The 22,324-nt window shown below is 35.0% G+C and overlaps 1 protein-coding gene across 5 annotated transcripts in view; it reads right to left on the reverse strand.

The window, feature by feature from the left end:
* Positions 1–22,324, reverse strand: part of SPAST (spastin) — a 53,010-nt gene that overhangs the window by 10,799 nt on the left and 19,887 nt on the right. For 3 of the 5 annotated variants that reach the window (XM_072767367.1, XM_072767368.1, XM_026016001.2), the window contains 10 exons: positions 14,528–14,623; positions 10,193–10,380; positions 9,441–9,574; positions 9,055–9,148; positions 7,336–7,410; positions 6,544–6,615; positions 5,159–5,234; positions 4,823–4,914; positions 4,598–4,677; positions 1,307–1,349 (listed from right to left, as the gene is read on the reverse strand). In XM_072767367.1, the coding sequence (XP_072623468.1) occupies positions 1,307–1,349; positions 4,598–4,677; positions 4,823–4,914; positions 5,159–5,234; positions 6,544–6,615; positions 7,336–7,410; positions 9,055–9,148; positions 9,441–9,574; positions 10,193–10,380; positions 14,528–14,623 (950 nt within the window). The remainder of the gene's footprint in view (positions 1–1,306; positions 1,350–4,597; positions 4,678–4,822; positions 4,915–5,158; positions 5,235–6,543; positions 6,616–7,335; positions 7,411–9,054; positions 9,149–9,440; positions 9,575–10,192; positions 10,381–14,527; positions 14,624–22,324) is intronic. The other 2 variants (XM_072767371.1, XM_072767370.1) reach the window with 1 other exon arrangement.

Here is a 22,324-nt window from a genome sequence, read left to right on the forward strand (position 1 = left end):
CCATTGGTTAGGCATGGCCTTTAGCTCAGATCATGATCTCAGGGTCCTGGGAATAAGCCCCACACTGGGCTCTCTCCTCAGCCGGGTAATCTGCTTCTCCCTCTCCATCTGTCTCTCCCTGCCCCCTAGTGCTCACTCACTCTTCCTCAATTAAATACATAAAATCTTTAAAGAAAAATAAGTAAGTAAATAAATAAATAAATAAATAAATAAACAAAGAAACAAATAAATAAATAAATAAACCACCATTTTTTGAGAGTTCTTGAGAGACTTAGAGATAATCCAAATAAAGGACTAAGGACGTAGCTGCTGCTATCAAGGATGTTAAATGTTTGGGCTAGACAACCACAACTTTTAATTTTTTAAATATTTTTATTTTTTTCTAAGGATTCATTTATTTAAGAGAGAGAATGCTTAAGAGCATGGGGCGGGGCAGGGGTGGGCAGAGGAAGAGGGAGAGAGAGTCTTAAGTAGACTCTGTGGCTGAGTGCAGAACCTGATGCAGGGCTTGATCTCATGACCTAAGCAGAACCAAGAGCCAGATGCTTACACCACTGAGCCACCCAGGTGCCCCAACAATCACCATTTTTAATAAACACTTTTATAGAGGAATGAATTCATGTAACATTAATCTCCCCATTTTAAATGTATAATTCAATGACTTTTAATAAATATATAGCTGTGCAACCATCACCATGACCACTTTTAGAACATTTCTATCACTCTAAATAAAGTTCACTTATGTCTATTTGCAGTTAATCCCCACTCCTACCCCTAAACTTTGCAAACAATTTCCTTTGTTTTCTAGAAATTTGCCTTTTCTGGACAATTCCTACAAGTGGAACCAAATGATAGATTATCTTTTATACCTGGTGTCTTCTCATTTAGTATGTTTTGGAGGTTTTTCCATATTATACCATGTATAAATACCTGAATCCTAGCAAATACCTATTGTTAAACAGTATTCAATTAAATGCACACAACAGATTTGTTTACCCATTCTCTAATTAGATCTTAGATTTTTAGTTCTTGGCTATTATTTATACTAAAAATTCTTATACATGTCTTTGTGTTAGACATATGTTTTCATCTGTCTTGGGCAGATTCTTAGGAAAGGAATTATTGGGTCTTATGGTTAAGTTTACATTTGTCTTTTTAAGAAATTGCCAAACTAAAAAAAAAAAAAAGGAAATTGCCAAACTGTTTTCCAGTGTGGCTGTACTAATGATTGGAAAATCAATATTGTCAAGATGGTAGGTCTTGTTTCTGTGTTAAAAAAAAAAAAAATTCAAACATAGATACATACCTCCTCATTTGGCAAAGACACATATACCCGTTTGATGAAACGCCTAAAAAAAGATTCAAACAATTTCAGAATTTACCTTGAATTTAAAGATAACTCAGTTCAAGTAGCAAATGAGAAAAAAACAAAACTTTAATACTCAAAGTATTTGAATGCGTTATAGTGTACTCATCAGTGTGAAGTTATTTTGAGTTACTTGTTTTCTTTTAGATTTTATTTTGAAGTAATCCCAACATGGGGCTCAAATTTATAACCCCAAGATCAGAAGTCACATGCTCTACTGACTGAGCCAGGCACCCCTTGAGTTACTTTTTTAAAACTCTCTAGATACTGTTTAAAAATCTTTAATTCAATATTGTCAGAATTAAAGTAACCATTTATGTATGTGTATCTTTTCTTTTTTAGACAGAGAGAGAGAGAGAGAGCACGTGCAAGCACGTGAGGGAACACGAGTAGAAGAGTAGTCAAGGGAGAAAGGAAGGAAAAGAGAGTGAGAGGAAATCCCAGGGAGACTCCATCCACATTGAGAGCAGAGCCCAATGTGAGGCCCAGTCTCACAACCCTAAGACCATGACCTGAGCTTAATTTTTTTTAATTATTTATTTATGATAGTCATACAGAGAGAGAGAGAGAGAGGCAGAGACATAGGCAGAGGGAGAAGCAGGCTCCATGCATCGGGAGCCTGATGCCCGGGTCTCCAGGATCGCGCCCTGGGCCAAAGGCAGGCGCCAAACCGCTGCGCCACCCAGGGATCCCATGACCTGAGCTTAAATCAAGATCAGACGCTCAACCAACTGAGCCACTCATGTGCTCCTATATGTATGTTTTCAATAGCATGAATGTTTTAAAACAAACAAAATATCTGATATAAGAAATGGAATAGGGCAGCCTGGGTAGCTCAGCGGTTTAGCACTGCCTTCAGCCTAGGTCATGATCTTGGAGACCCGCGATCGAGTCCCACATCGGGCTCCCTGCATGGAGCCTGTTTCTCCCTCTGCCTGTGTCTCTGCTTCTCTCTCTCTCTCTGTGTCTCTCATGAATAAATAAATAAAATCTTTAAAGAAAAAAAAAAAGAAATGGAATAAAGAAATCTCTGCTACCTTCTTAAAACTTAACTAAACTAAACAAGGACCATTGAAACAGAAATGTAAACTCCACCATCAACAAACTCAGGTAATATTTATACAACTAAAGTGAATGAAGAAGGGCTGCCTAGGGCAGTGAAAATGATACTGATGAAGGAGGATAACACAGGATCTTCTACTGCAGATTCTAGGCGTGGCTATCAGCACAGAGTATTCTAAAGGAAACAGAGCATTCTCGGGGGATTAATAAAAAGCCAACTTCCCATATTTATTATTTTTATTTTTTATCTTTTTAAAGATTTTATTTATTCATGGGAAACACAGAGACCGAGACATAGAGGGAGAAGCAGGCTCCTCACAGGGAGCCTGATGTGGGACTTGATCCCCCGACCCAGATCACACCTTGAGCCAAAGGCAGACACTCAACCACTGAGCTACCCAGGTGTTCCAGAGCCTTCTATATTTAAGCCAGCATGTGAAAAATGGCTCTGCAAATCATGTGAAACCTAGTCAGGAGCAGAGGAATGGCAAGAATATTGAGGCTGAAAAAAGAAACTCAAAGACATATCACCTTTGTAAGAAGACATCAAGACATCTCGGAAGATTACAAGCTATCTTGCACTGACTAATCTTTATCAGGTAGGATTTGATGGTGACTCAAGGAGACTGCCTATTAGTCCAGGCTATTCATAGGACAAGACACTTGCTCAGTATCTTAATTTACTAGCTCTTCTCCTATAATATCACTCTAAAACTAGGCTTTCTAAGAAAACTCCCTTTATTCAAATAAGAACAGTGAGCAAAACAGGTAATAATTTCTTTAAAGTGCCAAAAAAGAGAGAAAAGATTACAATAAATATAAAACAGAGAATATACGCAAGAAGATTCTGCCACAGAACAAATTTAAATTGTGACCATATATCTTTCCATGAAATAATTTAATCAAAAAGAAGTCTCCTAATGAAATAAGAACTCAATGAGATATAAGGGCTGAAGGCTATAACTTACAAAAGCTCAAGGAAATAAGACAAAAGAAGAGGAAAAACGGGATTATAGAGATCAAGAAAGCAATGAAAACAAAGGAGAAAACCACCACAGACACAGGTTACAAAAGTAGTAGCACAAAGATCAATCACAAACCCAGTAATCAATAAAGACAACAAATAAAATGGAACAAAACAAGACCTAAGAGTTATAAAGGATTAGAAAGAAACTTAAAGATATGGAAGGCAAAAGGATGCAACATAAAGCATAAACTGTGTGTGAAAGAAAAAAAAAACAGAAAAATGAATTAGGAAAATAAAAATTCAAGATAGTATTCAAAATTACTTTCCTAAAACAAGAGGTTTCAAACTATCAATTTAAACAAACACCAAATCCCAGAATAAACACAGATCAACATATTTCAAATAACTAGATTTTAGTGGTTAAATATAACTAGTAAGGAGAAAAAAAAATCAAGTTAATCCATAAATGTGAATAAAAGCAGGCTGGCTTCAGACTTTTACACTATAACATTTAATCCTAGAAACAATGGGGCAATGTAATCAATTCCTCAGGAAAAGAAAGGGAGGCCGAAGAATTTTATGCTGAGTCAAACTGTCCTCCCTGTAGAAAGGGAATAAATTCGTTCAATCACACAAGAACACAGAATACAGTTTCCATGAATCCTGCCTGCTTTTATTGACTTCTCATGAAGTCCAGGAAAAGAGAATAAGAATCAATTCTGGAGTTTTAAAACAATTTAATCCTAATCAGAAGAAAAAGCAATTTTCCTGAAACCACAAAGTGTAAACTTGTTTTCGTGGTATGTTGGTTCTGTCTTCAAAATCTTTAGTTGGTGACAATGGGATGCCTGGGTGGCTCAGTGGCTGGGTGTCTGCCTTCGGTTTGGGGCATAATTCGAGACCTAGGCTCGAGTCCCACATCAGGTTCCCTGCGAGGAGCCTGCTTCTCCCTCTGCCTGTGTCTCTGCCTCTCTCTCTCTCACACACACTCTCTCTTTCTCTGTGTCTCTCATGAATGAATAAATAAAATCTTAAAAAAAAAAAAAAAAAAACTTCAGTTGATGACAAGAGGCCAAAGGATGGATACCAGGAGCAAAATAATGAATTTAGTCTTCAAATTAAGAGCGAAGGAAATAGATATGTGAGATGAACACAGGAGTAAATACATCTGAAACTGATGTGTTTCTACATAATCTCCCTACCTGAGAACAGCCTCATCAAGCTCTTGTGGCCTATTAGTTGCACCCATTACAAGCACTCTGTCATCTCCAGCAGATTGTACCTATAAGCCAAAAATTTTTTCAGTACTTTTAAATAAAGTAATAACAGATACATAATAAAGATATATGTATTTCTAATCTAGGTCATTTAGGAAAATATATACACTAAAATGCTACCATCTTAGAAATACCATAATCAATACTTACACCATCAAATTCTATTAGAAATTCAGTTTTTAGACGTCTACTAGCATCATGCTCTCCTTCTCTTCTTTCACACAAAAGGCTATCAACTTCATCTAAAGGAAATACAAAGATAAAACTTTAATTAAAAGCCAAGCTATATGAGTCATCTGAGATTAATCTAGTTTACTACTTAAGTTATTAATATCCTGGGTCCTATTCAATTCATTAGATAGTGTGTAAATTTGCCATTTTTAGATTAAAACTTTTTCCTTTTGAATAATCTTTCCTATTACACCTCTCAAATTTGGAGGGGGAAATTTCATAAATATTCAACTTAGTTATAAAACATATTCTTACCTATAAAAATTATAGAAGGCTGAAGTTCTCGAGCCACAGCAAAAAGAGCTCTCACCAATTTCTCTCCTTCTCCCACCTGAAACAAGATATTATATATTGTAATACACATACAATACAACATTATTCCATCTGTTTAAATTTCATGATCTGAAGTCTAGAACCTAGGAATTTAATTTTCTTTCTTTGCAACAATCAAAGATTTGGTTTAAGGAATTGGGAGAGGGGAGTTACTGAATTGTCTCATAATTTTAAAAAATCAGAATATTTTGTATTTAATACAGTCTGGTAAGTACTTTATGTTTTTGGTGCTGAAACCTGGATCTGGCCTGTTAAGTACTTGAAAAAATTAAATATATCTCTATTCTGCTTAACCCTGCATTCCTAAGTCTTGAAAATGGAATAGCAACTATGGGTATAACTAGTGAGAAGGTGGAATATTTTGGGAGAAAAAGAGATACTTATTTATTAAGCCCTTAGTTGCAGAGTATATTTATAGAACCAGGTAAGTTGGAAAGTGCTCTCTAAACTACACTTACTTAAATTCATTCTCACAATATCATTGTCAATAAGTATAAAAATATTTCTAGGTAGCCCAAGAGGTCTATGAACATCCCTTGAAACATTCCAGGGGCTGAGACAATACTAAAACCATTCTATACACTAAAAGCAACTAATGAAAGGGTCATGAGGTTTGGGCTAATCTACTGTAAAAACTCTTCCATCCTCTAGCTGGCATCTATTTTTTTAATTGAAAATTTCATTTAAAAAAAATGGCCTCAGATTTAGAATCATTAAAACAAATATTCACAGAGCTGGAATGAACTGCAGGAGATCACTTCTTACAACATCAACACTTTATAAATAAAGTGAGGCCTAAAAGCAGTATTTTCTTAAGGCCAATCCAATATCCAAAAGTTAGGCTGGAATCCCTAGCCCCTAACTTTCAAGATAGTGTTTTCCAGTGTATAATGCTCAGTACACTTATTTTAATAACAATTTTATTTATAAAGCTTCACATAGAAAATAAAATGTAACCAGGAAAAGAGGTATCTTGTTACAGTTACTTTTAATTACATTATAAAAATGAAAACCTTGCCAATATCTGATCTTGTACTTCTACCCTTCAAAACTGTTAAGACAATAAATTTCTGTTGTTTAAGCCAGCCAGTTTATTGTGCTTTGTCACACAGCCCCAGCAAACTACAACAGTATTTGACAGCACAATTCTAACTTTAAATGAGCCTAACTTTCTATTTTGAAGAGTGATTTTCGTCATATCTAAATAATAGATATAAAACTCAAAAATATTTTTTGTGTAGTGTTATTAGCATTTATACTTAGCAACACTTAGTAACATAAAACATGACTAGAAGAAGAACACTCACATATTTTGAAGTTAAACTTGCAGCACTTATATTAAAGAAGGTTGCATTGGATTCTGCAGCTACTGCTTTAGCCTTAAAAATCACAAGGACAAATATTATATTCAGTATCTTCCTTTAAAAAGATAACCACATTTGATCAATTTAAACAACAGAAAAGATTTCCAAAAATATAAAATATGACACAGTTCCTGACGTATGGCAATCAATGTGTTTCCTTCTCAGCAATGAGGACAAGGTCTAGGAAGAGCTATGCTTCTTTCAATTCTCTTTATTTTTTCTAAGGCAGAATGGATAAGGAGAGGTTACAAAAAGGGTGTAAGTCTCTTCTTAATTATAGAAAGGTAACTGTTTGGAGAGAGAGAGAGAAACAGCTAAACTCTTTTCCTGTTTACTTTTCCCCTCTAGAATAGTTATGTGGGAGAAAGGTATCCAGATCCCAGTAAAAATTTGGGCAAAAATACATTGTTTTCAATGTACTGAAAAAAGGGGCACCTGAGTAGCTCAATGGTTGAGCATTTGCCTTTGGCTCAGGGCATGATCCTGGCGTCCCGGGATTGAATCCTACATTGGACTTCCTGCATGGAGCCTGCTTCTCTCTGCCTATGTCTCTGCCTCTCTCTCTGTCTCTCATGAATGAGTAAATAAAATCTTAAAAAACAAAACAAAACTTAAGTATATTAGAGTAAAAAGCAAATTCTAAAAATAACTCAGGGACAATGTAAGGTTTCTTTTTTTCATATTACTATTTCTAATTATCTAAATAGAACTCTCAAGTTTTAAAAGAATTCTTACCAGCATTGTTTTCCCATTTCCAGGTGGACCAAAGAGTAACAATCCTCTGGCAGGAGCTCTAAGCCCTGTGAACAACTAAAAACATTTACTTTAGTTCACAACTATAATTCTGGAGACTTTTTTTCCAGACACTTTAAGTACTGTTATCTAAAAAGCACCATTTTTCTGTAGCATCCTCCCAAACAGAACTTGTCAGAGCTCTGAAGAGAGCACGTAATCAATAAATTGGTATTCTCTATGTCTGTCATGAATAAATAAATAAAATCTAAAAAAAAAAAAGTCTTTCACAGAAAAGTGTTTAATTTTCATGAATTTCAACTTAACAATTTTTTTCTTTCAAGGATCATGTTTTTGGTGTTGTATCTAATAAGCCATCCTCAAACCAAGATCACCTAGATTTTTTCCTATGTTATCTTCTAGGAGTTTTATAGTTAGCCTTCTACATTTAGGTCTGTGACCAATTTTGAATTAACTTTTGTGAAAGGTGTAAAGTATATGTCTAGAACTTTTTTTCACATGGATGTTTAGTTGTTGTTTTGTGGAAAATACTATCCTTTCTCCATCAAATTGCTTTTGTGCCTTTTTCAATTGATAATACTTGTGTCTCTGTATTTCTGGGCTCTCTATTCTGTTCTACTGATCTATTTGTCCATTCTTTCGCCAAAGAGACATTTCTTAATTACTCAGCATTTTTTGGTTTTTAAAAATTTCCAGCTTTATTGAGATATAACATTGTGTAATTTTAACATGTGCAATATAATTTGACACACAAATAAATTGTGAAATATTTACCACAATGAGGTTAATTCATCCTTTTCCTCACATAATTACCATTTTGTTGTTTTTATTGTTATGATCAGAACAAACAAAATGGAAACAAAATCATAAAAACAGAGAACTGGTGGTTGCCAGAGGGGAGGGAGCTAAAGAGAGGAGCAAGATAGGTGAAGGGAATTAAGAGATACAAATCTCTAGTTACCAAATAATAATTCATGGGGATGAAAAGTACAACATGGGAACTATAGTCAATAATATTACAGGGGCAGCCCGGGTGGCTCAGCGGTTTAGCACTGCCATCAGCCTAGGGTGTGATCCTGGAGACCCAGGATTGAGTCCCACATCAGGCTCCCTGCATGGAGCCTGCTTCTCCCTCTGCCTGTGCCTCTGCCTCTCATTCTCTCATGAATAAATAAATAATCAAAAAAATAATAATATTGCAGTAATATTGTACGGTGACATATGGTTAACTATACTTATCATATAGTGAGTATAACTTAATGTACAAAATTGTCAAATCATTATGTTATACACCAGCAACTCCTATAACATTGTATTTCAACTATACTTTGATAAAATTCTTCAAACTTAAACTTATTAATTTAATCCTAACTTCCCTTTTCTCCAGTATGATTTCTGGCTCATAATTTTAAATCTCTCTTACCTTAACGTAAAACTTATTTTCTATTACCTAAATGTTAAAAATGGATTGGTTATTAGGAACCTTGATAGTCATTAGGAACTTATATAGTCACTCCTATAATAACCAGTCAGCATCAATTGCTAATGTTTCTTTCTTTTTAAAAACATCCAATCTGTTACATGCATTAATCATTTCTATCTAGTGTAACTCACAGATTACTGCTAATATGAATTCAATAATGAATGCTGAAAAAAAATAATGAATGATGTTATAGGAAAATGGTAATATAAAGTGTTTACCTCAGGCCTCAGAGAAGGAAGAATAACAATTTCTTGCAAGGCTTGTTTTGCCAATTCTTGCCCAGCTATATCATCAAATTTAACAGCTGTTCCACTAAGAAATAGAATTTCAGTTAGCTCTATGACAAAATATGATTCAGTTATTATAATATTAAATTTAAACTTAATGACATACAATTATTTTTTTGAAATACAATTATTTATATGTTAACTGTGAAATTATAGTTTAATTAGTAAAACAATAGTTTTCTACATTTACAGTAACTAAAAACCACCATAAAAATTATGTACATTAGAGAAGATACTCTATTTTACTCATGATATATTGTATAAATAAATTCAAAACTAAAAACTGTTAAATAAACACTTTAGATGGCAAAACTTACTTGTCCACAATTTCGTTCATTATAAGGTTAGCAAGATTGCTGTCCACATTCCTAAAATTCTTCAAGTCTTTCTTTTTACGAGCAGCAGTTGTAGGGGTAGAAGGCTTATTTGTTCTATTTGTTTTTGGTGTACTCTTAAAGGACACAAAATTGCAACGTAAAAATACAACCTAACATTAACACTTGTCATAAGTAAGTTAAAATTGGCCTTAAAATTCACAGAATTAAAAGTTTTAAATATAGGAAAAAGGATATTAAAAAACCCCAAAATTGTATATCCACTTCAAGGTAAAATGTATTCACTACAGAACTACATTTGGCATGAAGTGGGTTTATAGGGGATTTCATCCAGAGAGATTTAGGTACCATAAAATAAAAAGGGCCTCTGACAATTCAGTCATATAATTCTGATTGTTAGGATTCAAACAAAACTCTATGTTTAATGTTATAAAACACATTAAACAATTAAAATAACAAATTTAAAATTAACTATACAGCATTATATAGAATAGATTAGACAAGCAACTTATAACAAAATACCTAATTAGGTCCAAGGAAGTTAAAATAAGATTTGATTTTAATAGCAAATTGTCTTTGCAGATTTAAAAAAGAAAACTATATTCAACTTTGTAGAAACTTATCAATTCTCTAAGGTATTACAAAGTACTTCTAATAATCTCAAGCAAGCATATCGTGTTCAAAATTGTCTATTTGCAAAAGCATAGCAATTAAAAGTGACTGTCTCCAAATACCTTATGAGTTCCAGTTACAGGACCAGGTCCCTGTCTCACTCCAGAAACCATGGATAAGCCACTACAACTAGGTGCTCTGTGGTGGCCTGACAAACCTGTGGATCCAGTCTTCATAACTGTTTTTGAACGAGGCAGTGAATTACTAGTGTGTGTTAAGGGATCTTTTCTCTTTGGAACAGCTCCACTTTCTATCAAGGAAAAAGTAAAACCATCATGGTTAGAAAACTGTGGCTAAATAATATAAAATAAAGATGGATACAAATTTGCAAAACTAATACTATTTTTTACATTAGCAATATTTCAAAATAAGATTTTAATTAGAATATCTACTTAAATGTTCATCAGGGTTATCACTTGGTGGACAAGACTATATTTATGTTTTTCCTTTTCCTGATGTATTATTTTGATTTTCTTATAAGGAATATGTATTTGTAATAAGAAGAAACATGTTTATTTGTGGGGACAGGAAGAGGATATAAAAAGATTACCAAACGAAGTTGCCAAATATTGTCAAGAAACAAAATGCAGTAAAGGATTAATTATGTTGTATGGGGTGGAGGAGTACTGTACTACCTTAGTTCCAAATTAAGACTGTAAAATAGTATTAAAGTCCACAGTCTGTGCCCACCAAAAGAGTTTCTAGAAATAATCATTTTTAATTTAAGGGGTATAAAGATGTGGTTTTTAATATGCCAAGTATTCTGCATGCTGTATGTACGTAGATAAACATATGAAACACCATCAATTAAACCTAAAAGTATACTGACTTATCTGTATTGCACTTCTACATAAACTACAGGCTTTCAAATGTTCAAATCTCATTGCTTCTAATATTTTTATAAACTACATAACAAACATCAGTTACTAATAACAATGATTACAGTAAAGACAAATGTTAAATCAGTAATCAAATTACAATAGCCTAGAAAAAAGACAAAAACCTTATTTTTGTGTTTATCAAATCCCTTAAAGTGTTTTAATGAAATTCAAAGGAAGAGGACTTCAGAATAGAGCAGGGTGATCAAGAGCTTTTTGCTATAAAAAATTTAAAGTTCTGAATCATATGTTCAAGGAACTAATGAATAGCAACCCTAAAGGACAAAAAGCAGGAAAGCAATCTAGGAAGGGGAATAACAATAAGCAAAAGCAAAAACATGAAAAAGAGCAAAATCTGTCTAGGCTAAAGATAAAGATCATTCATTTTAGAGGAAAAAAAGGAAAGTGGGAAAGAATTTCTTCAGACAGTAAATATACAGTCCTGAGACTAAGTGAATAGGAAATTCCACAAGGAACTATGAGAATGATAGGAAACTTTTCATTAAAAAGAAGAAAGGTCAGTAGGCAATGGATTATGTTCAAAATGCTATAGGAAGAAAAGTGTTAACCTTTATCAATTTTATATCCTGGTAACCTGTCACATCAGAATAAGGATATTTCAGGCAGTAGAAAGACTAAGAAAGGTTATTATCTACAAATTTTCATTGAAAGAACTACTAAAGAAGGTCTTTTTTTTTTTTTGAAGATTTTATTTATTTATTCATGAGAGACACACAGAGAGAGAGAGAGAGGCAGAGACACAGGCAGAGGGAAAAGCAGGTTCCATGCAGGGAGCCCGACATGGGACTCGATCCCGGGTCTCCAAGATCACACCCTGGGCTGAAGGCGGCACTAAACCACTGAGCCACCAGGGCTGCCCTAAAGAAGGTCTTTTAGTTAAAAAAGCAAACAAAGAAATTAGGAATCTGTGGGAAGGAAAAACTCAAAAAAGGAAGCATAATTAGAATATACTATTTAGTTTTAGGTATATAATACTAAATCATAATAATGTTAAATTTGATTTTTCAGTATAACTAAAAATAGTGATATTTATATATCAGAAGATGAAGGGTAATGTTGGTATAAAAATTAAACCTTCTTTTACTGAATAAGAAGTCAATGCACATCAAAATAGTATACCGATCAGTAATAGCAACCTAAGCATAATATCTAGAAACATAGTAGGAAACAAAAAATAGAGTGAGACATTATATGAGAAGCCAGACTAGGGGTGAAGGCAGGAAGAAATTAGGAAGAGGTAGGAAAAATACTATTTTTCTTTACAAGCCTTTCAGTATTTATTTTTTCATCAACCATTTAAGTTACAATCTATGAATAATAAATTATATCCATTTAAAATGTATAATTTGATAAGTTTATAAAGATGCATTTAAAGATCAAATAGCCACTAAAATCAAGATACGAAATGTTTCCATTGTAGCCAAGTTTTCTTATATTCATTTGCACTCCATCCCTTATTGCCCCGACCTAGGCAATTACTAATCTGCTCTCTGACAAAGTAGGAGTCACCTGATTTAGTAGTTTCTATTGATCTAGGTTCAGAGTCACTGAATCTTTCATTTGACATTTCCAATCTGCTGGTGAACTTATCTAGTAAATTTTTTATTTCAGCATCTGTACTTTTCAACTTTAGAATTTCCATTATTTTTATTGTGTAGTTTATGTTATGTCCTAAAATTGCAGGTTTGTTAACTGATGCCATGTGTCAATTCTTTGAACATATTTATAAAAGCTGCTTTGAAGTCTTTGCTACATCAACATCTGGGCCCAGTCAAGAGTCAGTTTCTATTGACTAATTCTTTTCTTGAGTAATGGTCATACTTTCTTATTTTTTTACATGTCTAGTAATTTTGGGTTGAAAACTAGACATTGTAGGTAAGATACTGAAGTAGTAAGTGGACTTCAGCATAACTATTTCCTAAGAGAGATGAAGTAACTCATCTAAATGAAATATCACAGAATATTCCAGAAGTGGGTGACACCAGTAAAATAGGCTTGAATTAGCCAGCTCATTGACTAGGGCTCAATGGGTATCAATTACCAATGCTGCATAAATTAGCTGTGCAGTCAATATGTCCCCCAACAAGAAAACAGAACAGAACAGTCAGATTACTAGGTATTTAAAATAAGATACAGTGATTTTTTTTTAATATAGATCCTAGGAAAATAAAGTTTTGCATGGCAAAACAAAAACGTGGGATCTCATATATGGAACAAAGTGGAAGAGAAGCAAGATAATAAAAGAAAGGCATACCAGCTCTTCAGGGCTAGAAAATTTTTGTTATTTACCTTGGTAGGATTACTAAGATCTCAAATTTATATCTTGTAAACTGAATTATTTATATGTGGTACATTCTTATATTTTTTTAAAGTTCCTTAAACAAATCTCAGCTCTTCACATCTGTGTTAAGAGAAACAGGCAAACTACTTCTATACTCGAAATAGTGTTTTAAATCATGTTCAGGAAGGAATAGGAAAAGGAATATAGCCAGTGACATGGGGCTCTGTACTGGAAGACTAAACCAAAGTGAAAACTCCTTTAAGAGGGAGGTAAAGCCAGAGGGGAAGATTTGATGACTTATTGTCTCCAGTCCATTGAAATCCACTAACTGTAATTCTTCTCTATTAAAGTCTTAAAAGTTCTGTATTACATATGAATGAAGAAGGCAGTTGTCTTAAGGTCTAAACTAAGGTTTTTCTGTTACAAAATGAACAAAACAATATTTACTTTAAGAAAATTTAAGCCCTGGACAGAAAACTAATGCTGAAAAAGTCACCAATAAAACTAGCCAAGATGTCAGAGAACTTAGGAAATGAAGGTTCCCCCTGCCCCTCCCTAACAAAACAAAAAAGCATGTAATCTTCTGTAAGATTCCCAAAGTTCATGGAAAACAAATTTAACCCATAGAAAATTAATAGTATTCTAATGTGTGCTCGCTTTGGTAGCACATATACTGAAATAGTATTCTAATGTTACCCCTCGCTATGTGAACTCAGCCTCAAATTTTTCCTAATAGGTACTATGATAAAACATTCATATGTAGTATATATGAAAATTGCTGTGCAATTAAAATTGATATATAACAGAGAAATTAAGATTTCTGCCCTAAAAACACACTATCTCATGAGAACTTGGTACAGGTATACATAAAACAAACAAACAAACAAAAAAAAAAACAAAACCTGCAAAAGCTGAAAATACAATAGAAAGAAAAGAATATTTTAATAATTTAGAAAAATGAACCTTTATATTCTTTAATCTCAAAAATGGAAGGTTGCAAAATAAGCAAATAAAGCATGTTGAGAATGGTTATATCTGTTACATATTTATACACCAGGAATGATATGGCATATCAACTTACTTTTTTCAACATAGCCCTGTGAAAACAAGACAGCCAAATCTACCATTAAAAAATCAAATCAACATTATCAGGTTACGCAGGACTCTAATCTGCATGCAAGCTTTATTATTTTACATGTTAGTTAACCTAAACCCACCTGACTGGAGATGTCCGTTTCGGCATGTCAAGTTAGTACTGTCATTATAGACATCCGTTTGTGACTTGGAAAATTGCAAAACTGGTTGCAGCTTCTCTATGCAACAGAGGGAGGGGTAGAAAAGAACAAAATAAACAAAAAGAAAACATACATAATGAAAAAATAAGATGTCCATGTGAAAATAAAAAATAATTCAAGGTGTTAGAAGATGAAGGGTTTTGGTATTTATATAAAATTTTCTTTAAAAATAATTAGTAAAAACTAATACGTTAAAATAGCAACAGAATTCACAATTGATTGGCTATGTTCAAAATATGCTGGGCAACCCAGGGGGCTCAGCGGTTTAGCGCCGCCATCAGCCCAGGGTGTGGTCCTGGGGCCCGGGATCGAGTCCCACATCAGGCTCCCTGCATGGAATGGAGCCTGCTTCTCCTTCTGCCTGTGTCTGTGCCTCTCTCTCTCTGTGTGTGTCTCTCATGAATAAATAAATAAAATCTTAAAAAATAAATATATGCTTATTCAGGTTTGGTAACCTGTGGTAGTTTCATATTACTACTATCCCCAGCAAATATTTTCTAAGTATCTAATATATCCACATCATTATGCAGGGAGAACATGGAAAGAAAAACAAACAAGAAAAAAATGAATGTGGTTTTTATCATCCAGATACTTATTACATATGGTTGGCAAGTTACAACACAAATATATATAGATTTTAAAGATTGTATAGCACAAAAGAAAGTTAAAAAGGCTTTACAGAAAACGTGGGCTGTGAGTTGGCTAGGATTTGAAAAGACAAAAAGAAGGGACATTTCAGGAAAAGAAAACAGCACTTAAAAATGACACAGAGGGGGATCCCTGGGTGGCGCAGCGGTTTGGCGCCTGCCTTTGGCCCAGGGCGCGATCCTGGAGACCCGGGATCGAGTCCCACATCGGGCTCCCAGTGCATGGAGCCTGCTTCTCCCTCTGCCTGTGTCTCTGCCTCTCTCTCTCTCTCTGTGACTATCATAAATAAATAAAAAAAATTAAAAAAAAAATGACACAGAGGGAAACTATAAGGAATGTCTAAGGGATCCCTGGGTGGCGCAGTGGTTTAGCACCTGCCTTTGGCCCAGGGCGCGATCCTGGAGACCTGGGATCGAATCCCACGCCGGGCGCTCGGTGCATGGAGCCTCCGTCTCCCTCTGCCTGTGTCTCTGCCTCTCTCTCTCTCTGTGTGACTATCATAAATAAATAAATAAATAAATAAATAAATAAATAAATAAATAAATAAATAAATAAATAAATTTTAAAAAAGGGAATGTCTAAGAAATGCCATATTTGGCTACATGTTAATATATGTCAAGCAAAAAAAAAAAATAAAGGCAACAGAGCAAAATGGAATAAGCATGCTGCAGAACAGTGTACACACACATTCATACTTGTATACATGAAGATTATCTCTAAAAAGGACTCAGAAATGTCACAGCACCTGCCTCTGGGGAGGGGAAATGAGTGGCTGGGACATAGTATGGGATGGATAACTTCTCTTTTCTTTCTTTTTTTTAAAAAGATTTTATTTATTTATTTATTTACTTACTTATTTATTTATGAGAGACACATGGAGAGAGGCAGAAACACAAGCACAGGGAGAAGCAGGCTCCCTGCAGGGAACCGGATGTGGGACTCAATCCCAGGATTCTGGGATCATGCCCTGAGCCAAAGGCAGACACTCAACCACTGAGTCACCCAGGTACCCAGATAGATAACTTCTCACACTTTAAAAATGTTGTAGCATGTACCTTTGTTACCTATTTCTAAAATTAATCAAAGATTTAAAAGGATTATTTCAACTCTATCCTTGCTTTAAATTACAACAAATCCTCTCAAGATCCAGGTCTCTAAAGTCTAGCACCTGAAGCCCAAGAGAGTAGCAGTTTGAGCTGTTTGCCCCTACATCACTGCTGCACTCTCTTTTCCTGTTCGAGTCATTCACACTGCTACTTGATTAACATCCTGCTTCACCACTTTCTAGTATGAACTTACTTTAGCCTCAGCTTTCCAAGGGTCTTAAGGATTAAACAAAATAATATATATATAGAGTATCTATTTTGTGCCCCTATTCATAATAGGGGCCAAGTTTTTACCATATTTATTTTGTTGCAGTACTCCAAGTTGTCATACTGATTTTCTTTGGTACTAGGAAGTCAGTGAATACATCAAAAAATATAGCACATATATACTAACTCTTCTAAACTTTCATTTCTAAGGTCAGACAAGCAGGCGCCATGCTAGGTTTATGGTACAACCACACATGCCTTTGGGACAGGTTAAATAGCAGCTACCCTTTTTGCACAAAGCACAAAGTACTGAACAGCTTTTGTATCCTAGAACTGGCTGATACAATACACCTTGGAGCTTTTTGTTGTTGTTAGTTAAGAGATAGGTCATCTGATTTTTCTGAATGATAATACTCTTCACTCTACTGAGAAAGAAACCATTTATGTTGGTAATAGACAAATTAGAAAAAAACCTGATTTGTAAGTATCTTCTTTATCAATTAACATTATCTTCAATGAAATGTAAGAAAAAGATCACATAAAGATTCATTACATAGTAAAAGTACACAAATTAAATCCTTGGTTTTGATAACTAATAGCCAGGAATAAAAAGCCACAGATGTGGCTTTTTTGGTGCATAGGGTTTAGATTTATATGTGTGAAAATATACATATAACACAATTGTAGTTATACTGCTAATGTGAACCTGCTCCAAATAATTTTTGTTAAAGAAAGTAAATTTAGTTTAATGCTTCCTTTTGGAATCATTAAAGGTTGTGTAGATTCATTAATGATTTAAAATAAAACCATCATCTTGCTTCTTGATCCCCTCACGTGTAATCCCTATACAACACAGCCTAAAAGGAAAATCTTACCACATAACTCTTTAGCAGCTTCCCCTTGCCCAGAGATCAATATTCAAGCCTCTTTATATAACATTAAGGCCCTCCATGATCTGCCTACCTCTCTTATACATACCGAGCAATCCCAAATTCACTTCTCCACCAGCACCTTTCCCTATCTGCCATGCTATTTCTTACACTGAGTCCTTGTTCATGTTGTTACTTCTTCTTGAAATGTCTTTTTTTCCCCAAACATTCTTTAAAGCTTTATCTTTTTTTGGGCAGCCCGAGTGGCTCAGCAGTTTAGCGCCGCCTTCAGCCCAGGGCCTGACTCTGGAGACCCAGGTTCGAGTCCCACATCAGGCTCCCTGCATGAAGCCTGCTTCTCCCTCTGCCTGTGTCTCTGCCTCTCTCTCTGTCTCTCATGAATAAATAAATAAAATGTTTAAAAATAAAATAAAATATGGGATCCCTGGGTGGCGCAGCGGTTTGGCGCCTGCCTTTGGCCCAGGGCGCGATCCTGGAGACCTGGGATCGAATCCCACATCAGGCTCCCGGTGCATGGAGCCTGCTTCTTCCTCCGCCTGTGTCTCTGCCTCTCTCTCTCTCTCTGTGACTATCATAAAAAAAAATAATAAATAAAAATAAAATAAAATAAAATAAAATAAAATAAAATAAAGTTTTATCTTTTTTTAACCTCCCCTTTGTTTCACTTCTTCCAGGAATATTTCTCAGACACTTATTTTCCCACCCCTACAAAATATTTGTGTATCTCCATTCTGCAGTGATAAAGATTCATCTATTTAAGTGTCTGCATCCCCCACTATATCTTGACTACCTTAAAAGAGGAACATTATATCCAATCTATCAGTAAATCTGTTTGATCAACTTTCAAATATAACCATATATAGTCAGAATCCAACCACTTGTTACAATTTCTCTTCATATCATCCTGGTCCAAGCCTCTCATCATTTTTCTCCAGGCTTACTGAAATTCAATAATGGTCCTACTTGCTTTCCCTGGCTCTATCCTTGGAGTCTATCAGCAATGAGATCTTTTTAAAATTTAACTCAGGGGCACCTGGGCGGCTCAGTCAGTCGGGTGGTCGACTCTTGATTTTGGCTCAGGTCATGATCTCAGGGTTGTGGGACTGAACCCCAGTGGGGCTTTATGCTCAGTGAGGAATCTGTTTTTCTCACTCTCCCTTTGTCTCTCCTCCCCTCACTTGTGCTCTCTAAAATAAATCTGCAAAAAAAAAAATTAAAATAAAATTTAAGTCAGATTATGTCATTCCTTTCTTTAAAATCCTTATAACTGCTCCTCATTTCAGGTGGTAAAAGCTCAAGTCTTCATGGTGGCTGATACGACCCTATGTATTGGATGAACCCTCTCTGTCCTATTAGTTCTCTGACTGCATCTCTACCATACTCTCCTTACTGGGGCACACTGGTCTCATTGCTTCTCAAACACACCACTTATGTTTTCTTAGGGGATTTATACCAACTCTTAATTCTCTCTGGACCCTTCTTCTCCTAGATACCTGCATAGCTAACTCAAGTCATCTTTTCAGAGGCATATCTGACCATCTATCTACCTATGTATTTATTTAGCTATCAGATTTTATTTATTTATTCATGAGAGACACGGAGGGAGAGGCAGAGACAAAGGGAGAAGCAGGCTCCATTGGGGGAGTCCAATGCAGGACTCGATCCCAGAAACCCTGGATCATGAACTGAGCCAAAGGCAGGTACTCAACCACTGAGCCACCCGGGTGCCTCCTGACCATCCTATTTAAAACTAAAAGCCCAAACCACCTCCCATCCACTCCTAATCCCCATTACTACGTTTTACTTTTTTTTCTTCATATATTTATCACCTTCCAACATACTATATAACTTATTTATTTATTTTTTAAAGTATTTTATTTATTTATTCATGAGAGAGAGAGAGAGAGAGTCAGATGCACAGGCAGACGGAGAAGCAGGCTCCATGCAGGGAGCCCAACTTGGGACTCGATCCCGGGTCTCCAGGATCAGGCCTTGGGCTCAAGGCGGCACTAAACCACTGAGCCACCCGGGCTGCCCACTTATTTATTTTTTATGTTTACTCCCTACTGTCAAGTTTTCCCCGTACTGGAATAAAAACTCTATAAAGGAAAGATCCTTGTTTATATCCTAAGTGCCTAGAACATGGTAATCACCCAGTAAATATGTGCTGAATTACTGAATAAATTTAATTATACCTTAGCACTTTACCTGGTCCAGAATAAAGACTTCATAAATGGATGCTGAATGAAGCCATATTTGTTTTTTTTACAATAGGGTAACCCCCAGGTATGCCAAAAAAATTTTTTTTTATCTATGAAAGCTTGGGATCCCTGGGTGACGCAGCGGTTTGGCGCCTGCCTTTGGCCCAGGGCGCGATCCTGGAGACCCGGGATCAAATCCCACATCAGGCTCCCGGCATGGAGCCTGCTTCTCCCTCTGCCTGTGTCTCTGCCTCTCTCTCTCTCTCTCTCTCTCTCTGCGTGACTATCGTAAAAAAAAAAAAAAAAAAAAATCTATGAAAGCTTTTATTCTTAAGCTTTGCTTGAAGGTTTACTAAGTTGAAGATATATAATATATAGGAACTCTTCCCATTTTATCAGAGTCTTCATCCCCTCAAACCAGACTGTATGGGGAACTCCCAGTATGATTCTCCATACTAATTAGATAACTATTGGGCATACCACCTCTGAAAAACTCCATTTCTTAACCAATACACACACAAATATGTTCTACTATGTACTTGTACATAGCTTTTTTTACTGTCTTTGGTATATATATTCCTAGACTTTGAGTTCTCATAAGATAGGAATATGTTGATGCCTTCTATTCCACCTCTTCTTTTTTAAAGTAACATCTTTCAATGCGCACATGGCACTTTTGAGGATGACAAGAGATAATGACATCCAAAATATCAATTCTTTTAATGTCTAGCTCCATGTCATATATCCTTTTTTTGTTCTCTCTTTTAATAACACAAATAAAAAAAAATTACAAAGTTGTATTTAAAGACAAGTCTACAATTGATGAGATGCTTCCAATAATTTGTCATACCACATCTTCAAAAGATAACAACCAGCTCCTAATTATTCAATCTGAAGCATGCTATAAAATGTTCCTGCATCATTTATATACTTTGTACACATAGTGACAGGTATTATAGCTAAAACACATAGAAAGTACCAAGTGAACAATTATTTTACTACAATAACCTCAGATATAATATTTAATTTTATTTGATACAGTAATAATCGTCACATAGGAAGTAAGAAGACAAACTCTGTCAGCCACAGAAACCAGGGGAACACTGTATTGTCAGTTCCCTGAAAACATTAAAGTGGGGCAAAAAACTTACAAACACAACGGACCATATAAGAATGAATAGATTAATGTGTATGTATGTAAATAGATGAATGAATATTTATGTATGCATGTATAAATACATTTTTCCACAAAAGCAAGGTAGTGATTACAGACAGGTAAGGAGGAGAGTAAAACCCAGCATTTTTGAGTACTTACTATGATTAAGTTCCTTCAATAATTCAATGGTCACATATGGTGGGATAAATATTATCTATCAGCATACTATAAATGAGATGAAAAAGGCTCAAACATGCTAAATAACTTACCACAAATCACAGAGCAATAAATACATAAGATCTGCCTATTGACCAAATATCTATTTTTATCACATCCAGTTATAGTAGAGAATCACTCAAGAAGGGTGGGTTTTAGTTCTACTTTGCTTCAGGGGTAAATTTACCTTAAAAAATATTTTTAAAACCTATACTTTCAAATAGAAGATCGAAAGTTTCTCTTTATAGGCCTATACCAGCTTATAAATGCATAAAGAATGACAGAATTATGTCAGTAGGCATCAGTCATCAACTGCTACTACCATCACAAGATGTCAGAACTATAGTCAAATAAACACACAACCACTTATCTAGTAGTCTTATTAAAAAATAAAAATCAACTGTCAATCCAATCCAGGCTCTATATCCAACTATCAATCTACAGGGAGGGCAGACCATATTAAAAGGTACCATGGAGATTCACAGAGCAAAAGAAAGACTGCAGGAAATCACGATGTGTCAAAGATCCAGTTCATCAACAAATAAATTACAAGAAAAAGAAAAACAGATGAACTTGAATATTAAAAGAAACATATCATATGAATCTTAAGATCCTGCTTCAAAAACTTATTATAAAAAGAGTAAGAATTATTAAATTTTGAGATACTAACTAGACATATAATTATTATATGCACATTATATTTGAACACTATTTCTTTGGCTATTATTTTTTGTTAATACTAAAATAAATTATTGGGTTTTTTCTATGGAATAATGGCATTTTGGTAATTTTATTTTACTTTTTTATTTTTAATTTTTGTTTTTTAAAGATTTTATTTATTTATTCATGAGAGACACAGAGAGGCAGAGATGTAGGCAGAGGGAGAAGCAGGCTCCATGCGGGGAGCCCGAAATGGGACTTGATCCCAGGACTACAGGATCATGCCCTGAGCCAAAGGCAGACACTTAACCGCTGAGCCACCCAGGTGTCCCTTTTTTTTTTTTTTTTTTAAGATTTTTATTTATTTGAGAGAAAGACAGTGAAAGAGAGCATGAGTAGGTGGTGGTGGGGGCGGCACAGGGTGAGGAAGAGAGAGAAGCAGGCTCCCCCACTGAGCCACCCAGGCACCTCTGGCAATATTATTTTTAAAGCATTTTTATCTTTTAGAGATAGAATATGAAATACTTGTAAGTGAAATAAAAAGATGTCAAGAATTTATTTCAACATAATATGAAGTGGGGGTGAGTAGGTAGGGATTTACTGGGGTTGGCAAACTTTTTCTATATAAAGGCAGG

The sequence above is a fragment of the Vulpes vulpes genome, chromosome 8 (genome assembly GCF_048418805.1).
Source record: "Vulpes vulpes isolate BD-2025 chromosome 8, VulVul3, whole genome shotgun sequence".
NCBI classification, from domain to species: domain Eukaryota; kingdom Metazoa; phylum Chordata; class Mammalia; order Carnivora; family Canidae; genus Vulpes; species Vulpes vulpes.